At 42.2% G+C, this 16,895-nt stretch overlaps 1 protein-coding gene across 8 annotated transcripts in view; it reads right to left on the bottom strand.

Annotated features, from left to right (window-relative positions):
- The window catches only part of LRRC56 (leucine rich repeat containing 56), a 67,976-nt gene extending 51,808 nt beyond the window's left edge, over positions 1 to 16,168 (bottom strand). For 2 of the 8 annotated variants that reach the window (XM_075162756.1, XM_075162758.1), the window contains exons 1-2: positions 15,709 to 16,162; positions 14,689 to 14,838 (exon numbers count right to left, since the gene is read on the bottom strand). In XM_075162756.1, coding sequence (XP_075018857.1) covers positions 14,689 to 14,733 — 45 coding nt within the window. In that variant the 5' untranslated portion in view covers positions 14,734 to 14,838; positions 15,709 to 16,162. Of the gene's footprint in view, positions 1 to 3,565; positions 3,731 to 14,688; positions 14,839 to 15,708 lie in introns of all 8 variants that reach the window. The other 6 variants (XM_075162754.1, XM_075162755.1, XM_075162762.1 and 3 more) reach the window with 6 other exon arrangements.
- Between the last annotated feature and the right edge of the window lie 727 nt (positions 16,169 to 16,895).

Below are 16,895 nucleotides of genomic sequence, written 5' to 3'. Positions count from 1 at the left end.
TACACCCTAACCTCCAGAGCAACAAAACTAAACACCACTTCCGAACACGTGTTCCTAGGTTTAGAAAACATGATTAATTGGAGCAGGATCAATAAATAGTGAAATAAGAAGAATACTTCCTTTCTTCTTTAAAGATCACGCATAAACGTGATTAGTTTTGATAACGTGACAATATCTGGAAGACATTTGACCTCGTAAAATGAGTTTATTCTGAGAAGTGGAATGCTTTTTGTGGCAGTCAGGAAAAGATCCTTTGCAAATGGCGGGGAGGGGATGGGGGTTAACAGAACAAAATAAAAATCTGATTCAAGACAGGTGGAGCCCTTAATTTCAGTTCCTCCACACTTAATGAGAAATCTGTGCCACAGCCCTAATAAAGTTAAAAATTATTTGCAATGTATTGCCCATTAATAGCCAGTTTTCAGAACAAAGGGAGAATGGGGAATTTGCTCACCCTGGTATTCTACATCATCTGACAACACCACGTAAGCACAACACAAATACAGGCAGAGCAAGGAGCTGGAAATATTAATAGGACAGGTACAAACAGAAAAGCAAGAACGCTTATTCATATAGATGAAGATTAAACAGTACAACAGAAAATTGACATTGTTACTAGCAGAAAGAATAAAAAGAACCTCTAATGATACCACCCCTTGCATCAAAAGCTTTTGCCCCGTAGCTTGGATGAAGACTATTCAAATATAAAAGGGCATTACATGACATTGCAGCAAGAGAGATGGCAGCAAGCAGAAACTACAGAAGATGTGATTAACATAACAGGGATCTGGAATCACACAGGATTTCAAAGTGTACGTTACGCTGAAACGAGGCCACAGAAGACCACAAACCCTGTAGTGAGCGAGCGTCAGATTTAAGTGAGGCGAGGTGAGGATCCGCTATGGGGAGAAAGAGAACGGGCAAAGGACCAATGGTTTTGTAGAAGTTGTCCTATGCGCTACGGGGTCCAAGAAGGCAAAAAGGAAAGGAAAAAAAAAAGAAAAGAAAATCAGTTTAAGCCAAGCTTTCCTCTCTTTGGAGGAAAACAACCCAGCAACTGGGGAAAAAGTGAAGGAATACAAGTATCACATCTTTTAGAGAGTCCTTAATAATGAGGAGTGCTAACGTAGACTGCTAACGTTTTCCCTACTAAAAAGGTTGCTATCCCCCTGGAAAAAGGACAGAATGAGTAAAAGGTGCAGGTAGAGGCGAGGCTGCGATCTTCACAGATTCTGCACAGCTAGACCTTCTGCACAGCCTCCCCGAGCTCCAACTCAGCTGGTCCAAGACAGAAGATTGCAAGGGCAAGGAGTAAAGCTGAGTACCTATCTCAGAACAAAAGCCTTCCTCAGGAACCTCCCTCAGTCTGCCTATGCAATACTGCAGAACTGGGGCCTGCGTCCTCATTTGAATGTAAAATAATTTTACTTTAATGAGCATGTACTTTAAAAATCTATTCGTTTCCTTCTCAGAGCACTTCAGCAAATACAATCAATAACTCCTAAAATATTCACAACTAAAAGACAATCAAGAAGATATTGCAAGTGTATTGATCTAAGCAAAACAATCTTTCAAACCATTTGGTTATCAATGGCATGTGGTTCCTTAAAAAATAAGCATCTGAAAACTTGTTTTGGATTAAATGTTTGAACAATGTCTCTATTTTTTACATTTGTAAATCCAGAGGAAGTAAATTTATGGAAGCAGCCATTTCCATTTGATCAACATAAAGCTCAAAGAATAGATAGATTGGATATGTTATTAAAACAAGCTATAAACATTGTTAATGTTTCCTTGACAATGTCATATAATTTTTCCTCTGAGCAGGAAGTATCCCAGCTATGCCAACACAAATGTTGGGTTCCAGGGCCAGGAAATAACTGTGTCCAGAAAAATTAGTCGGACAGTACGCATCCATTTAAAAGAGTCTTTGAAATGGAATTCCTTACAAATGTTAATACACACAATCTTAAAGAGGCAAGACTCGATTAAGTTTAAGAGGGTACATATGAATAATAAAAGGGTTTTTCCCATTTTTAAATATAGCCTAGAATTGTGGGAGAATTTAACTTCCGACCTGTATTTTAAAAAACATTACAAAACAATGAACTGCAACTTAATGGGATGTGGGTAACATTGCCTTACATACACTTTTCTGCTTACAATTGAACTAAAAGCAGCAGAGCTTCAGAAAGAGAAGAATTTCATGCCAACGAAAGAACTTCCTAAGGGTTTAATTCAGAGTTTATTGAAGTCAGAGGGCAGCTGTTTTGGTTACTCTAATGGGCTTTGGTTCACGTCCTAAGAAAACAGACTAATCTGAGAGCTTCCCATTGGATTTATACAGGCTATTGCAGGCCACAAACACATTAGACTGGTCAAACTCCGCCAGATTTTTAAAAAAGACCAAGAAGTTGTGAGAGGTTCACATGAAACGAAGGAAAGTGAATGTCATAGATCATAAGATCATATATCAATTTTTCTCCAGAAACCTTAAAATATACACTCTCCAGAAAGTGATTTTTGCATCTCCAAACATTTTGTAAACACTAAAAGACTCAGCTACTAAGGGAAGAGTAGTTCTGAGAACAACTTGCTGTTTAATCTCCAGCGCACGGTCAAAATTGTGACTGGTCTATACTTAGGGAGTGGCTGGAACACGGCCCCTGCAGAAGCTCGTGTCTCTTCACCAGCGCAGTGGATGCACAGAAGATCGCGGACACCGCGATCACCCCGCTGCCCGCTGGGAGCATCCGAACCACAGCCTTGGCCCCATCTGTCTTTCACTAATTTCTATCCAGCTCTGCAACACAGAAAGCTGCAGCTTCTCCCCTTAACTTCTGCTCTCAGCTCTCCCTTCCTTTAGCAGGGATAAGTGCGTTTACTTTCTCGGCTCCTGCATGTCCCAAAGGATTTCACTCTTCATTAGTCCTGAGCAAATACAGCACAATATGCAACCAAGTATTCCTTCACAAGAGATTTCAGCATGTTACTCTCTTTCAACAGGCTGCACGCCAAAATCATTTCCCCTGGTCAAAAAGGAACACAGCTTTCAAATGTGCTTTGAAATTTCACACAGTTTGACATATATAGAAAGGACTTAGAGCACTTGCAGAATATTTTAATTGGCTTCTTAGCAGGACAGAAGATTTCACTAATTCAGAAAAAAGTTGTGCTTTTAAAGTTACGTTTCCAATCTCTAGAACAAGGTTAATGTAAAAAGCTTTTTCTAACGCTAAGATTCAAGGTACTTCACATGGCATTAATGAGATCTGTTTAAATTATAATTATGCTACCCGTACTTTTCTTCACGCTGCTTCAAGAAAGCTGGCAATAAAGATGGCAACATTCATGCTGGGAATATTTTTTATATGAAACAAGGTGAAAGGAGGACAAACATTTGATAAATTTCCTTAAGACAGAATCTACTTTATGCAGAAGTCTAACTGTCAGATATGCAACAATCCGCAAACATCACAAGAGCAGCTGGAAGGTTAAGTTAATACAGCTCTGTATATGCCAGTTTGCCTCTTCTACTTCATTAAAAAGTTGGATGTCTGCTCACCAGTTTCCTGGGGGAAAGGTATTCATCCACAAGCAGCTCTCCGTCATCTTTAATCAGCGGACTGGGATTTAGGTTGCCTCGCCAACTCAAATCAGTCACCCGGACTGCAGCTGAGGCCGGACGAGAAACTCCACCAGGATTCCACTTCAGGTCCATCTCAATATGCTTTGAACAAAAGGATAATAAGCGGTCTGACTTTTTTCCCCATATTTATTATTTTCCCTTTAGCAAAATCTATTTTGACTTCCATTGCAAGTCAGCAAGTGTCTATGGAGATACAGGTTTCTCTAATCAGAAAGCAATGCATCACGTAACATAGATGCTTCCTCTTCTTCACCCTCAAGAGCTATCCTAGTCCCACATCTCATTCAGCTTTGAGTGTAAGCTTTTACAGCAAACTATCATTTGCAGTTATACAAAAAGCCAGGCATACCTATGGCTCTGTACAAAGAAGGTAGTCAAGAACTAACACCAAGACTGGTCCTTTCTAGTCTTCTCGCTACTCCACTCACCCTTCTCCGGTGGCAATGAACTTCCCATCCACACGGGCCTCCTACCTACCCATCCCCTCTTGAGAAACGCGAACCGCACTCGGGAAGCTCTGCCGGGCTCCAGGCTGCAAGTGCCAGCACCAAGACACGTCACCACTTCTCTCCAGCGTTTTGAGCTCTGCCTGTCGGTAGCACGGACAGCAGCAGTCTGTATTTGCTGTCCTAAATTAAACGTGCGTGCACTGTTGGGTCAGGCAGGCCATGGCTACTGACTTCTAGTTCTGAAGAGAGTCTTGGAGAAAATAAAATTAAAATACAATTTAAACAAAACTGTGTATGCTTCAAGTGAGGAACGAAATCCGAAGTTTGAAGATGAAGCACTTCAAAAGTGTCTATTCTTCAATTCCCAAAGCTATTCCTTTTCCAGAAATATTAACAATTAACTTTGAAATATGAGAATAAGCGTATGTACACCCGTTAGAGTCAAAAAGCAATCAGCTGTACCCGAATGGCACAAGCATTGCTATGATTTATACAGCTATTTACTACGACTTGGCAGCAAGGAAGTATCACAGCTGGAAACATGGCTGTAACAACAAAAGGCTAGACTAGAGAAAAGCTTTCTCGCTCTGCTGAAGGGACACCTGCAGCTTTCCTCTGTTCTCCACTGTGAAGCAATACTTATTCTTAGTGCTGGAAAAGTAATTAAATAATCAAGCTAATCATAATCAGCTGACAAGGCTCCAGTGGTGGCCAAGACCTGAGAATTACCACCTTTCTTCCCCCTCATACTAATAAACAGTTAAACACAGGAGCGATTTCTGTTGGGAAAATTAGAAGTTCTGACTGCTCAGCTAGTCATCTCTACTCAAGAGACCCACCAGTTAGTAGGTGAGAGAGGTTTAGACCAAAGAGACTTCTTGCTCTCACTACTCACGTCCAGTCAAAAGTCTTCATCTCTGCACTAGCAAAAGAAATTCAAAAGACTCAGTACTGTCAGAAAAAATAGCAGCCCTTATCCGAAGAAGAACAACAAAAAATTAACGATCCGCCAAACCTCTTCCTGCAGGATCTCCTACCATCAGGAAGAGAGGAACCAAAACCCCCCACTCCTAAGTGCTCCTTCCACGCGCTTATCAGGGGAGAGGCAACCCACAGAAAGCAATCGCTAGTTTTCCCAGATCACTGCATGTGCCTGGCAAGCATCCCTAGAGAAGAAGCTGACTTCTCAAATGTGCTACATCTGAGCCACAACAATGTTCAACGCTTAAAAAACATATTCGAGAACAAATTCTTCAGAGACACATTACTCCTTTCAATCTTTCTTAACGGCTTATAAAAGAAACACCATAAAGTGAATTGAGCAGTGACATTTGCAGCTTCTAAAACCTCAGCGTGCCCATAGCAGTATAAGGACAACTTTCATACTGGTGCCCATTAAGAGGGAAAAGTGATCTCAACAACACTATGTGTCTTAGTTTTTGGATGAAAAACTACAATCCATAAATTTCTATTATCTGTTTCTTTTTCCAAAGAATTCTAGAATTTCTCAGATTTTTTTCCTCTACTTTCTTTAGAGCAGGTCATTATGATTTAGTTGGTATACTGAGTTGTAACAGTCATCAGTTGTCCAAGGAAATTCGAGAATCTTATGTGATATGAGGGTCTTCTGGTGTTGCCTTTATTTTCCTAAGAAAGAATTATTTTGGTCAATAACTGACTTAGATTAGAGTATCTGCCATATGAATGCTGGAATACTTTGACAGTTGCACAAGACTTGTGTTGGATCGTGTGCAAGTCCTTCCTTCTAATTCAAGCAAGGATCATTATTATCCAGAGATAATCCCATAGGTTATCGGAGCCAAGTGGAGCAATAGTCAGAAATCACTGATGTAACGTGTGAGTGCAAAACATAATAGCAGGATTGTGTAGATTTGGGCTGTAAAGAGTTAATACACTTGCATAAAACAAATTATGGTTCTCCTTTCTTCAGTCCATCAGTATTACATTTCAGAACGTCCTCCAGCCTTTGAAATATGTGTTGATACAGCACTTACTTAAGGTTTGACAGGGAGATCAATTTGCGGCTTGATATCTGAAGTAACACTTCCAATTCTATACTTCCCACTATTGATCTGCTGCTTGTAATTATTGTAACATTGGATTAGCGAGAAGAAAAGTATTTTCATTACAAATTGTCTGGGATCAAATTGACTTATTGTCAGCAAACAAAACTAATTTTTTTGATGTGCTTCCATCACTTCAAAACCTTCTCCAGAGAAGAAAGAATGTTCTCCTTGAACATGGATCAAAATATCAAAATGAGGAATAGAGAAAAGCTAAGAGTGCAGGAATCCTGGTGGTGAGGTACCAATCTTACTTAAAAATCCACGAACCTCTGAAATCTCCAGCACTGTGTAGGAGTGAGAAGGGGGCCTGGCACGACACTTGTCCCCCTACAGATACAGGAGTCAGATCACCCATTTTCATCAGGTCCACCTGACTTTCTGAGACTGGTACAATCATTCCAGTAAAGCCACCTCACCCACTCATTTAAAATTTTAAAAAGCAAATGAGAAATCTATGGCTCTGTCAAATGCACAGGACAAGCAACCACTGACCCAAACCAGTGTTAGCCTCAGTGGGAGTGTTTACAGGGACTGGAAAGACTTCATTGTCATTAAAGAGGTGTGAAAAGTCACGAACCTGAAGATTACTCCACAGAGAAGATGGTCGCATTGGATATATATTGGATCTATATGCTGGTAATGCAGATCATTCCTGCAAGACTTTGTTGGACCAACAAGGATAGACGCTAACTGCACCTGACACAAACCTTCAACGAATTCAGTGGGAGAGCAAAGCAACACCAGTAAGTAGATGAGAGTGTCAGGGAAAGAGAAAATGGCTGGAAAAAAAATGGGGTTTGTCCTGCATGTGAACATTGAGAAGAATAAAAGAATGGAAGAAATCAATGAATTAGTTTTTGGAGGATTTGCATCATCGGTCTTGACTTGGCAGGCTTTTACACGTGTGGGTAACTAGAAGCAGATAATCAGTGAGTGCAGGAGAAATCAATGACTAGAGCAGTGAGATGGAAGATCTTGAATTCTACAAACAGTTAATCTGCCAACTTTCCCCACTTCTGCCACTCTCCTTCCCAAAGCAAGCGTTATGACGGTAAGCTATTCAATTCACAGACATTTTGTGAAAGTTCATTAAAAACTGCGTGACATTTTCAACATATATAGAGTAATACAGCTAATAAAGATCTTTATTAAAATTAAAGGATCCTTGGAACAACATGTTATTCGAAATACCTGCAGAATTCTGTAATTTGCTGGAAAGAAATTGGCAGAGAACAGTTATTTGATGTTCTTAGGGTCCGACAAACTGGTAAAACTCCAAGATTTGATTTTCCTGCTACAAGATTTATCGAAGAGTCAATGGTAGGATTGTGTATTCTTCATTAAATATATATTAACACGCATTTCAAATACAGCAATTGCCAGAAATGTTTGACTAATTATGCCTTCTTAAGTCTGGGAAAGGCCCTTTGAATTGTGTGACTAGGCATGATAATTTCTGACGCAGCCTTCAAGACATTACCTAAAGAGCTTGTCCAAGCAATTAGGCTACCATTTAAAAACGAAAAAAAAACCCAAACAAGAGTAATCAATCCAGGTTTACTCTAGGAAAGACATATACCTCTATATATTAACATCCCCCACAAAAATGAATCTCTGCTCCCTTAGGCCAGCTTCTCAGTCAGCACCCTCTCCTGCTCTGAGCTACCCATGGCTTCAGAAGCTCCACCGGCCAGGGAGGAGTGCTCTGCAGGTAGGGTACTGCAATCTATACGCCCTTATCTTTAGGTCACCAGCCTAAAAATTCTCTAGAAAAAAACATTTGAGAACCATTGTGCTATCTATCCCTTCATGACAAGAAGCTTGCACTGCCGACTTCCATTTCTCTTGCCCTGCATAATGTAATTTTTATTTGTTTAATCCAGAATCACAAATTACAGTAGGGCCCATACTGTTACCACTGCCACAGAATGAAAACAAAGAATTCTGTGTTTACTAAGGATTTGACAAAAGGTTCGGTTTATAAGTCCCAAGGGAACTATGAGTGCCCTTTTAAGTGTAATTTTGTGCAAGTGAGCTACAGATAACCTCTTCTGGAAAATAACTGTTTGGGCAGCTGGAATTTACTATGAAGTCATCAGGAAACTACTGTTACAATAATCCACCCCTAATGGCAAAAACAGTTCCTGCCACATTTATGCAATATAAAGCATCCTGCCACACACCACTCTATTTTAGCAGGTGCAACTTCTAAAAAGTTGAAAAATAAAATATCTGACCTGATATTAATGGGAATCTTTCTTTTCCGTATATGACTAAACGATCTTGTTTTAATCTTCTGGTTTTGTTAAGCAGAAGGAGGTAATAACTACTTCAGTAATGCTACTTTAACATCAAGGGATCATGAAAACACTATAAAGAGCATTCATAAATATTCCACTTGTGTGCTCCATTCTCATGTTATGAGAATGCTGGAATATCAAGGTATCAATATCCCGTTTAACATAATTAAACATTCACTGACTTCAACGACATTGAATGACTCGAATGCTTACAACGATGCTTTTGTTTAACCCTTCAGCCAATTCGAGGCCTTGGTTCAAGCACCCAAATTTGCACAGAAAGCAAGCGTACCGATTTGCCTCATTGTTTACCTTTCTTATTCATGGTTTTACAAGCGGTAACAGCTCCTGATGGTCCTTTGGTATTACCTGCAAATCCCGCTCTACAGTTGCCATGACCATGGTAGGTAAGCCTCGGGAGCTGTGTCCCACACGGTCCTCGGGGAAAGTTCTGGGGAACTTCATGGACTTCGCATTACCCCCATGCACAGAGTTGAGTTCAAACTGTGCTGTCGTCCAAAGCAGCAGTGATCCCAGAGAAGAAAACGCATGCTACAAACCCAGACGAGGTTTGAGCCAACACGCTTGAGATAAAAGGTGTTTCATATTCTTAAAAAACACAGCAGTAATAAACAAAATGGTAATGCATTTAAATGCCACTCATTTTTCCTTTATATATCTATATATCCACAAATTGCATGTATTAAAAAAGCAGGATATATAATACTTTCCCAGATCCTGCTGAGGAGGTTGTAAGGTGATGAGAAATTTTTCATCATGTGTGCTTGAAATGCCTCTAAATTAAATCATTCTGGAGCTAGCTTGTCAAATGTTGTCCTGATAGCAGGATAAAAAGCAGATCGCTGTCTCTTATATGTGCTATTACGTGTCAAAGAAACAATAAACCAAAGTACAATCAATTGTGTTTGTTTTTTAGAGTCCTGTGGTGGGAAGGGATCCGTGGCAATTTCTGTCTGACTACAAACAGTCACTGATTCTCTCTGCAGTGCAAGTCTACAGACAGTGGCGATGAATAAGCATTAAGATAAGATTATCTAAATCCTTAGCTGACACTGCAAGATGCTACACATCGAGATTTTTTTTTTTATACAGGTGAACTTCCTGCTGCAAGAAAATGTCTCAAGAGGCTCTTCTGCTGTCTGTCCCCACTCCTGCCCCCAATCAGCCTCAGAAAAGCAAAGCAGGGGGTAGGATGTGGGGGTAGCTGGTGAACAACAGGGGTTATGGAAAAATAGAGCTCCAAAATAGAGCTCTGCCTTCACTGCCAGAAGGTGGCCAAATGATCTTATGATCATTTCAGTTAGGGGAGGAGATACGAGTAAGTCAGTCTCTCACCATTTTAATTTCAGCAAGGTAGTCAGGGATCAAGAAGCTGCGCTTGGCTCTTCACGGCCACAAGTTTTTATCCAACAGTGTCCAGATGTTAAATAAGGGCGAAAAAAGGCTGCTCTATTTCAAATCCCCCTGTCCTTATGTAGGGGTCCTGTCACGGATAGCTAATGCCAAGGGACACAGGAACCAACAGATCTGTGCTTGTCACACACACAGGTCCTGCCTTAAACGTAGATGTCACTGGAGCACTGGGGAAAATAATTAGTTTAGGCAATTCTAACATTACAGTTTCAGCTTTGTTAAAATAAAAAGTATTCAACTGTAATGTTTTTCTTTTCAACTATTCCCAAGGTACAGATATTAATTTAAACCACAGCACCAGCTTAATGAAGCCTTTTGTCAGGAAAGGCTTAATATCCTTCTTTTTGGGCCTTACCTCCGATACTCTATTCTTATTTCAGAAGACAGAACGTACAGGTAAGTGCATCCTGCCAGGCTGAATTAAGATTTGATCTCATGTTTGATACTCCACAGATTATCTTAATATCTCCTGGATATTCTGTTAACCTTCAAACGACAATAACCCAAACAATGATTTTTTCTAGAACATCAGCCAGGTTACTCATTTACCCTCCTTGCATTCAAAACGCCTAATTCAGCAATTACTTAAATTGCAGATGCTAGGCATGTTACTGGACATACCGAGGAAGGACATAAACAAAGCAAGGTTTTGTAGAGTCAGCATCTTTTTAAGATCAACAGATACAGTTAGGAAAACAAGTCAAGTTTTAGGGCATGCAAACCCCTCTTCGTGTCACGGGCACTTATCTACACTCTCCAAGCTCAAAGAGGAAATGTAACGCAGCGCCATAGTTTCAGGTCCCAATCCTGAAAAGATTCATTCACGTGAACAACTTCGCACAGAGCGAGTAGGGGGATGACCCACGTACAAAGTTCATTGCCTGGCTAACCCAGGATAAAAGCACCCACCGGTATCATCTAAAGTATCAACAAAAGCATTCCCACCAGCCTCCCCCTACACGTTTCCTCACAACACCTCTGCAAGAGGCGGTCTACAACAGGTTGAACATCTCTCTGCTCTTCATCAGCCACGTTGCATCAAGTCCCACAGGTCAAGGCTCACATTGAAGTAAAAGTTGCCCAAGTTGTTTCTTCTTTAGCTTCCAATTTGAATTAGAAGACTTAAAACTACGAATCCCAGCATCCTATTTCTGAGCTGCTGGAGCTGGGCTGAAGAAAGGCAGCCAAGACCAGCACTGCGCATCCTACAACCACTCTGTGTGCAAGTCTGAGTGCGTTAAAGGAAAGTTGCCTTCGGGGAGCTCTCCACTTATGATGTATATTTAACATCTGGAAAAAGAAACAATTCTGTCTCAGCACATAGCCTGCGACGTACATATTTAAAAAGTAAGAAGCAGCATGATGAAATCATATTTTAGGGGGGAATAAAAAAAATAATCAAGATTTGAGTGGCTCAGTGCTAATTCATCATCCAAGCAATGCCGGTGGGTGAGGCCTTTGGACATATTCTGTTATCAGAGTAAAGGTACTGTATCACTGAATAAAGCTTTTGTAAGTGAATAAACTAATTTGTCAACTGATTTGCATAGACTATACCGAATTCCACTGGTGGCACAAAAAGTTTGAGATTAATCTTCTGTAAGTGATGAGAGCCAAAGAATAAGTTAATATGTCCCACGTAGACTCAAAATTTCACCTCCTTTTAAAAATATTATATACAAGGCGGTGTCAATTGTTGCAAAGATGGGACAATATAAAAAAAGTTCCCTCTCTCACTTCAAACTTAATTTTGCTTTAGTGTTGCCCTAATTATCCTTTCCTGTCACATGTAAAACCTTCTCACCCTGCACAAATACTGCTTTTAACCCAGCCTTGCTGTCTTTATCTGGGGCTCCAGGCAAGAGCCTTTCACACCAGTTGACACTCTCCCACCTCATGATGAAGAAGCTGGGTTCACCTGAACGCTGGTCTCTCTCCAGCGCCTTCCCCAATTTTCCCCGCATGCCCAAAGGTCTTGCAGTCTCTCTCCATTCATCAGGATAACAATATCGCAGTGCAGCTCAGTTTTCCGAGGCACAAAAAGATGCAGCGTCTCCCTGCACAGGTGAGCGCAGCCTCAGACCAAGCTTACAACGGCGCTGCTCATTCACAGGCTATTCTAACCCATGGACTCAGGACTAAGTGACACTCCAAAGCTGCAGAGAAGAAAAACTCTACGTTTTTGGCCTTCAAAGCATTTTTAGTATCCACCATTTAGAAGCATTTCCAGATTCCAGCTAAGGAAAGGACAATAAACCCAGACTTTTTTCCATCTACTGTTGCATTGCATTTATGAGCCCTTTGAAATCCAAACTCCTGTGCAGGATGAAAATGCATCATATACGGCAGTTCTGAGTTTCAAAGTGCTCTGTTGTCCCCAAACAATTTTCAGTCCGTTTTATTAGGTAATTAAGCTGATTGAAGCAAGAGATTCCATGGCCCGCAAAGCCATTTGAAGAGTCATTTTCAACGCTGGGATGTTTCTGATTTCCAATGTGTTGCTCACATGGGATTCGTTGTATAAAAAGAGATGAATTCTAGCAGAACTCATAGGAAAATCCTAAATAGGGGAAGATGGCGCAGGAGCTTATTTAATAACAAACACTTCCCAAAATTTTAGCAAGGACAGGAAACTAACAGTGAAAAGGACTTCGCAAAACCAATTTAGGCTACTAATGAGGTTGCATTATAACTGTCCTGCTGGGTCAAGGCAAATGTCCAGCTAGCTACTGTAGTCAGAAACAGATGCTTAAAAAACAGTGTCAGAAGCAGAGGTAGTCCAAAGCGATCCCTCCGCTGACACTGGGAGGGATCCCAGTGCAATTTTAATTTCTGGCAGTCAGCTGCTCAGTAACTTCTCAAGCCAAAAGGTGCGTGGTGTTCGACAGCCGTGGAGATTTATAGGGAAGCAATTATTTGTCATGTCTCAAGACATGACAAGTAGTCATCCAATGACTAAAGAAACCACAGGAGTTTTATCAGGAATGAGTTTTTAAAAAGGAGAAAGTGCATTTTTGCATCGTATTTGTTTAAATTGTGGAAGACACTGGCATAGGTTGTTGTGGAGGCTAAAATTATAAATGAGGTCAAAAGCAGTTAGACAGAATTATAGAGGATTCATCCATCCATCCATACCGTTCATTAATTTATAGCTTTCTTTTGCATCATCTCCTTTTTCAACTCCTCTTCTAGCTGAAAAGTCTCATTTATTTTGTTTGTTTTCCATTTCTCATCTTTGTTGTCCTTCACAGAAACAATTTCAGTTCTGCCATTTACCCTCCAGGATAATCAGAACTGCACAGAAGATTCAAGATATGGTCACAGAGACAGTACATGAATTTACGCTGTTTTCAATTCCTCTTCTTAGAAGTTTTAACACTGTTTGTCTTTTTGACTAGCTGCAAGGTGATATTTTCAGAGAACTACCACAGTAGCTTAATGCTCTTTCCCAAATAGCAATAATTTACTTAAAGCCCTTCATTCTATATATGTTTCTTTCCCCTCTGTTCATCACTTTGAACTTGGGTGGATACTCTGTTAAAATAAAACAAAAACATACCCAAGCACTGCTTATGCTAGTAACATAAAAAAAAAAAAGAAACCAAAGTAGTATTAGAACTCAAGTCTAAAAACTTAAATTGATACTCGAGATGCAAAAAATGTAAGATAAACAGACAGTGTTATGCTATACTTCAAATACTGCTTCCTGATGTGAGACACTACAACCAAAGGAACGAGTGCTTTCTGAAATCTTGTAAAAAAAAAAATAAATCAGATAACGCTTCTTTGAATTGGCCAGGGTCCTTTTCCTTTAAATACAGATACTTTAGCCTTTATTACATCTGCCATGGCAAATCTGGTCTTCTGATTTGTATTATAGCAAGTACTTGTGGCCCTGCTGATATAAAATAGGTTTTGCTCCCAATTGTTTTCCAAGCCAACATATGAATCTACAGAAGGTAGAAAAACACTAACCATTTCACTAGCAAATTAAAATTATGCAGGTGTACCTAAATTAACTTCTGTGAAAAGCTCATTAGTTTTCTGATTTAAAAAATAACCTCTCCATAATTCCTCCTGAATAAATATGAAGCCATTCCCATTGGTGACAAACGTAGCAATCCCAAATTTATGGTATATTACATAATGTTGGTATTTTGCAGCACTCAATTTTATACTACTTCAAACTTAGAAAATAAATGTGGTTTCTTTAACTATGTCCCTTAAGGAGCTTCCGTTAGATAAGCACGTGCACCACCATCATAATAAATAATAACATCGCTCCATTCAGCACTAAACTCACATCTGGTCTCACATGGAATCTGAATCCTGCTTTTATACAGGATCAGGTCCCCCGAGTTGTGTAAGAACAGGCTGATGGCATCCCAGGCCACGGGCAGAGCCCGTTCTCTCTTCCGCTGATGGTAGCGTACGATTAAACCAACAAATTGAACTGCCCATATGTGGATGTATCCACACATCAATCTCTTGAGAGGTCAGACCTCAGGAGCGTAGTAATTCTCAGTGTTAAAGCCAAGAGAGAGAACACAAAGGCCAGGGAAAAAAACCAACCTCCCCCCCCAACAAAACCTGATAATGACAGCAACTCTGAGATCTGACATGCCTCAACGCTGCATTTTTAATCCAAGTTCTTTCAGGCAAATTCAAATCAGACAAAATAACACGAAGCAGAGAAATAAAATGAGATGGGACTTTAAAAAAAAGTTCTGAAACATTTTCAGTCTTTTGTACATTTGAAATTATTTTACCTTTTCTTCCAATGCCCCTGCTGTTCTGCATCTTTCGTTTCCCATCCCTCTCCTACAGAGATTTTCATTTGCTAGTCACAGCCGTTCATCTCCGTTTATCTGACGCAGATGCTCATAGTGCAATTTTTTGTTTGATTGCTCCATATCCTGCTAAAACAACAGTAAGAACACGATCTTCAAGAGAAAAAAAAAACAACCCCAAAACAAACCCAGAGACTCTGGGCATTCCACAATTAATAACAGAGTACTTCATCCACTGTAGCAGCAGAAGTCCATGCTCAATAGGTCTTAAAAGTGTAACAGGACATGAAGCAGTACAGCCTAGAAGAGCTTATTAAAAGTGTAATTGAAAGCAGTTTCCCAAGGAGATCATTTGCAAAAAAAAGTTATTTACTGAACAATTATTTACTCAAAGAACAGTCATTTCCTAGGCTGTAGGAGTAAGCTGAACCTGCGTTAGAGAAAACATCACCATCAGGCTACCCCGGGATAAAAGTCAACATTTAATACATTTTCACTGTATCACTCATCAGAAAAATTTGCCTTGTAAAAGCAGTCAGAATGGAAAATAATAGGTGAGCAGGATCATTTATATCAGGAAACAATGACAGCAGAGGATGGGTGCAGAGCCAGGATAGCACAGGCCTCACAGGCCAAAGGGAGAGCTTAAGATATCCTTAATTATTGACTGCTAAAATCTACGGGCAAGCATCGCGAGTCTCTTGCTGATAGTGGGTTCATCCCCAAATCGTTCTCCGTACCACAAAGGGGCCGTAAGCAGGGCAGGGACGATACCTAAGCCCTTTCTGCAAGAAGCTAACAAAGCTTAAAGCCTATAAACCCGCATTGGCGAGTCTCTTCAGCCATTCAAGAGAAGCTATGGAGGAGCCATGTTCTCTCAACGTGAGATACCCAGGGACGCTTCTACAACCTGCAAGTGTCCGGGACTATTTATTCATCAGCATTTTTCTCTTCAGACCTCCACCAAAGCGTGAAATTTAAACACACCGTTAAACTTACCAGATTCATCATCAACACTGACATAAAGGGAGACCTTCAGCTGCTTCCACCTCCATGTGGGTCTTGCTACAGCAACGCGCACTCTTGGGGTCTTCTGGGACGCAGCAGATGTGCACCGCACCCGCCAACGGGGCACCACAAAGGCCTTTTTTAAAGGCCCTTAAGCGTACGTGTGCAAATCTGGGTGACCGGGGGAAACCACCCCATACGCCAGTTCCCACGCCCACCACGCTCACAAAGCCACCTCCAGGCTGCCACCCCCTGCCCCCCACGGAGGAGAAGCACGACGCCTCCCCACGGGCCTGACTGCTGGTGGCGGGGGGGGCGGCGGATACCCGTAGGCCGGGCCGGGCCGGGGGCGCTGGGCGGCGCGGAGACCGCCCGTCGCCTGGCAACCGCCGCCGCGACCGCGCGCGGCCTCAGCACCTGACCCGGCGCTCGCGGCTCCGCCCCCTGCCCCGCTGCTCCGCCCACGGGGCTTACAGCTCCGTGCCCGGGGCCCGCGGCTCCGCCCCCGGCCTCCGCGGCTCCGCCCCCGGGGCCGGCGCTCCGCCCACTCCTTTTCCCGCGCCCGCTCCTTTTCCCGCGCCCGCTGCTTTTCCCGCGCCCGCCCATCTAGCTCCCCCCATCTCCACCGGGCCCGTCGGCGAGCGGCGGCCGGGAGAGCAGCCCGAGCAGCGACAGCGACGTACCGCAGGGTGCTGCGGACACCGGGAAGAGGTGGAGCCTCCCCGCCGCCTGGGCGAGGAGGAGGAATGGAGTTTGGGGATCCTTCCGAGGCAGGAAGAGAGCCTGGCTGGAAAGAGCAGAGGAGGGTGCTCGCAGGGGGAAGAGTAGAAGTGTAAGCAGCAGGAGCGAAGTGGGAGGAGCAGGGGTGGGCACGGCGTTAAGGACAGGAAGGGGACGGGAAATGCAGCAGGACTTGGGTGGCAGTGACCACACAGCCGAAGGAGTCGGGGTGACAGTAGGAGGGGGGTTGAGGGCATCTCTGGTCCCAACAGCATCTGACACCACCTTTGCGGGCTGACGGATAACTAATAACACCATCATGCACAAGGGTGATTCCACACCCCTGCGCTTAGCCTGTCTACGGGGAACAGCCTCCCCGAGGCGATCGCTCCGTTAGCTCAAGTCGCGAGTGCCTGCTGAGGACCGAAAAATACGACCTGTGATGTGTAACAAGGCTG

Source organism: Calonectris borealis, chromosome 14 (assembly GCF_964195595.1).
Source record: "Calonectris borealis chromosome 14, bCalBor7.hap1.2, whole genome shotgun sequence".
NCBI lineage: Eukaryota > Metazoa > Chordata > Aves > Procellariiformes > Procellariidae > Calonectris > Calonectris borealis.
Note: the sequence above shows the minus strand (reverse complement) of the source record. Positions and strands in the feature narration are given on the sequence as shown.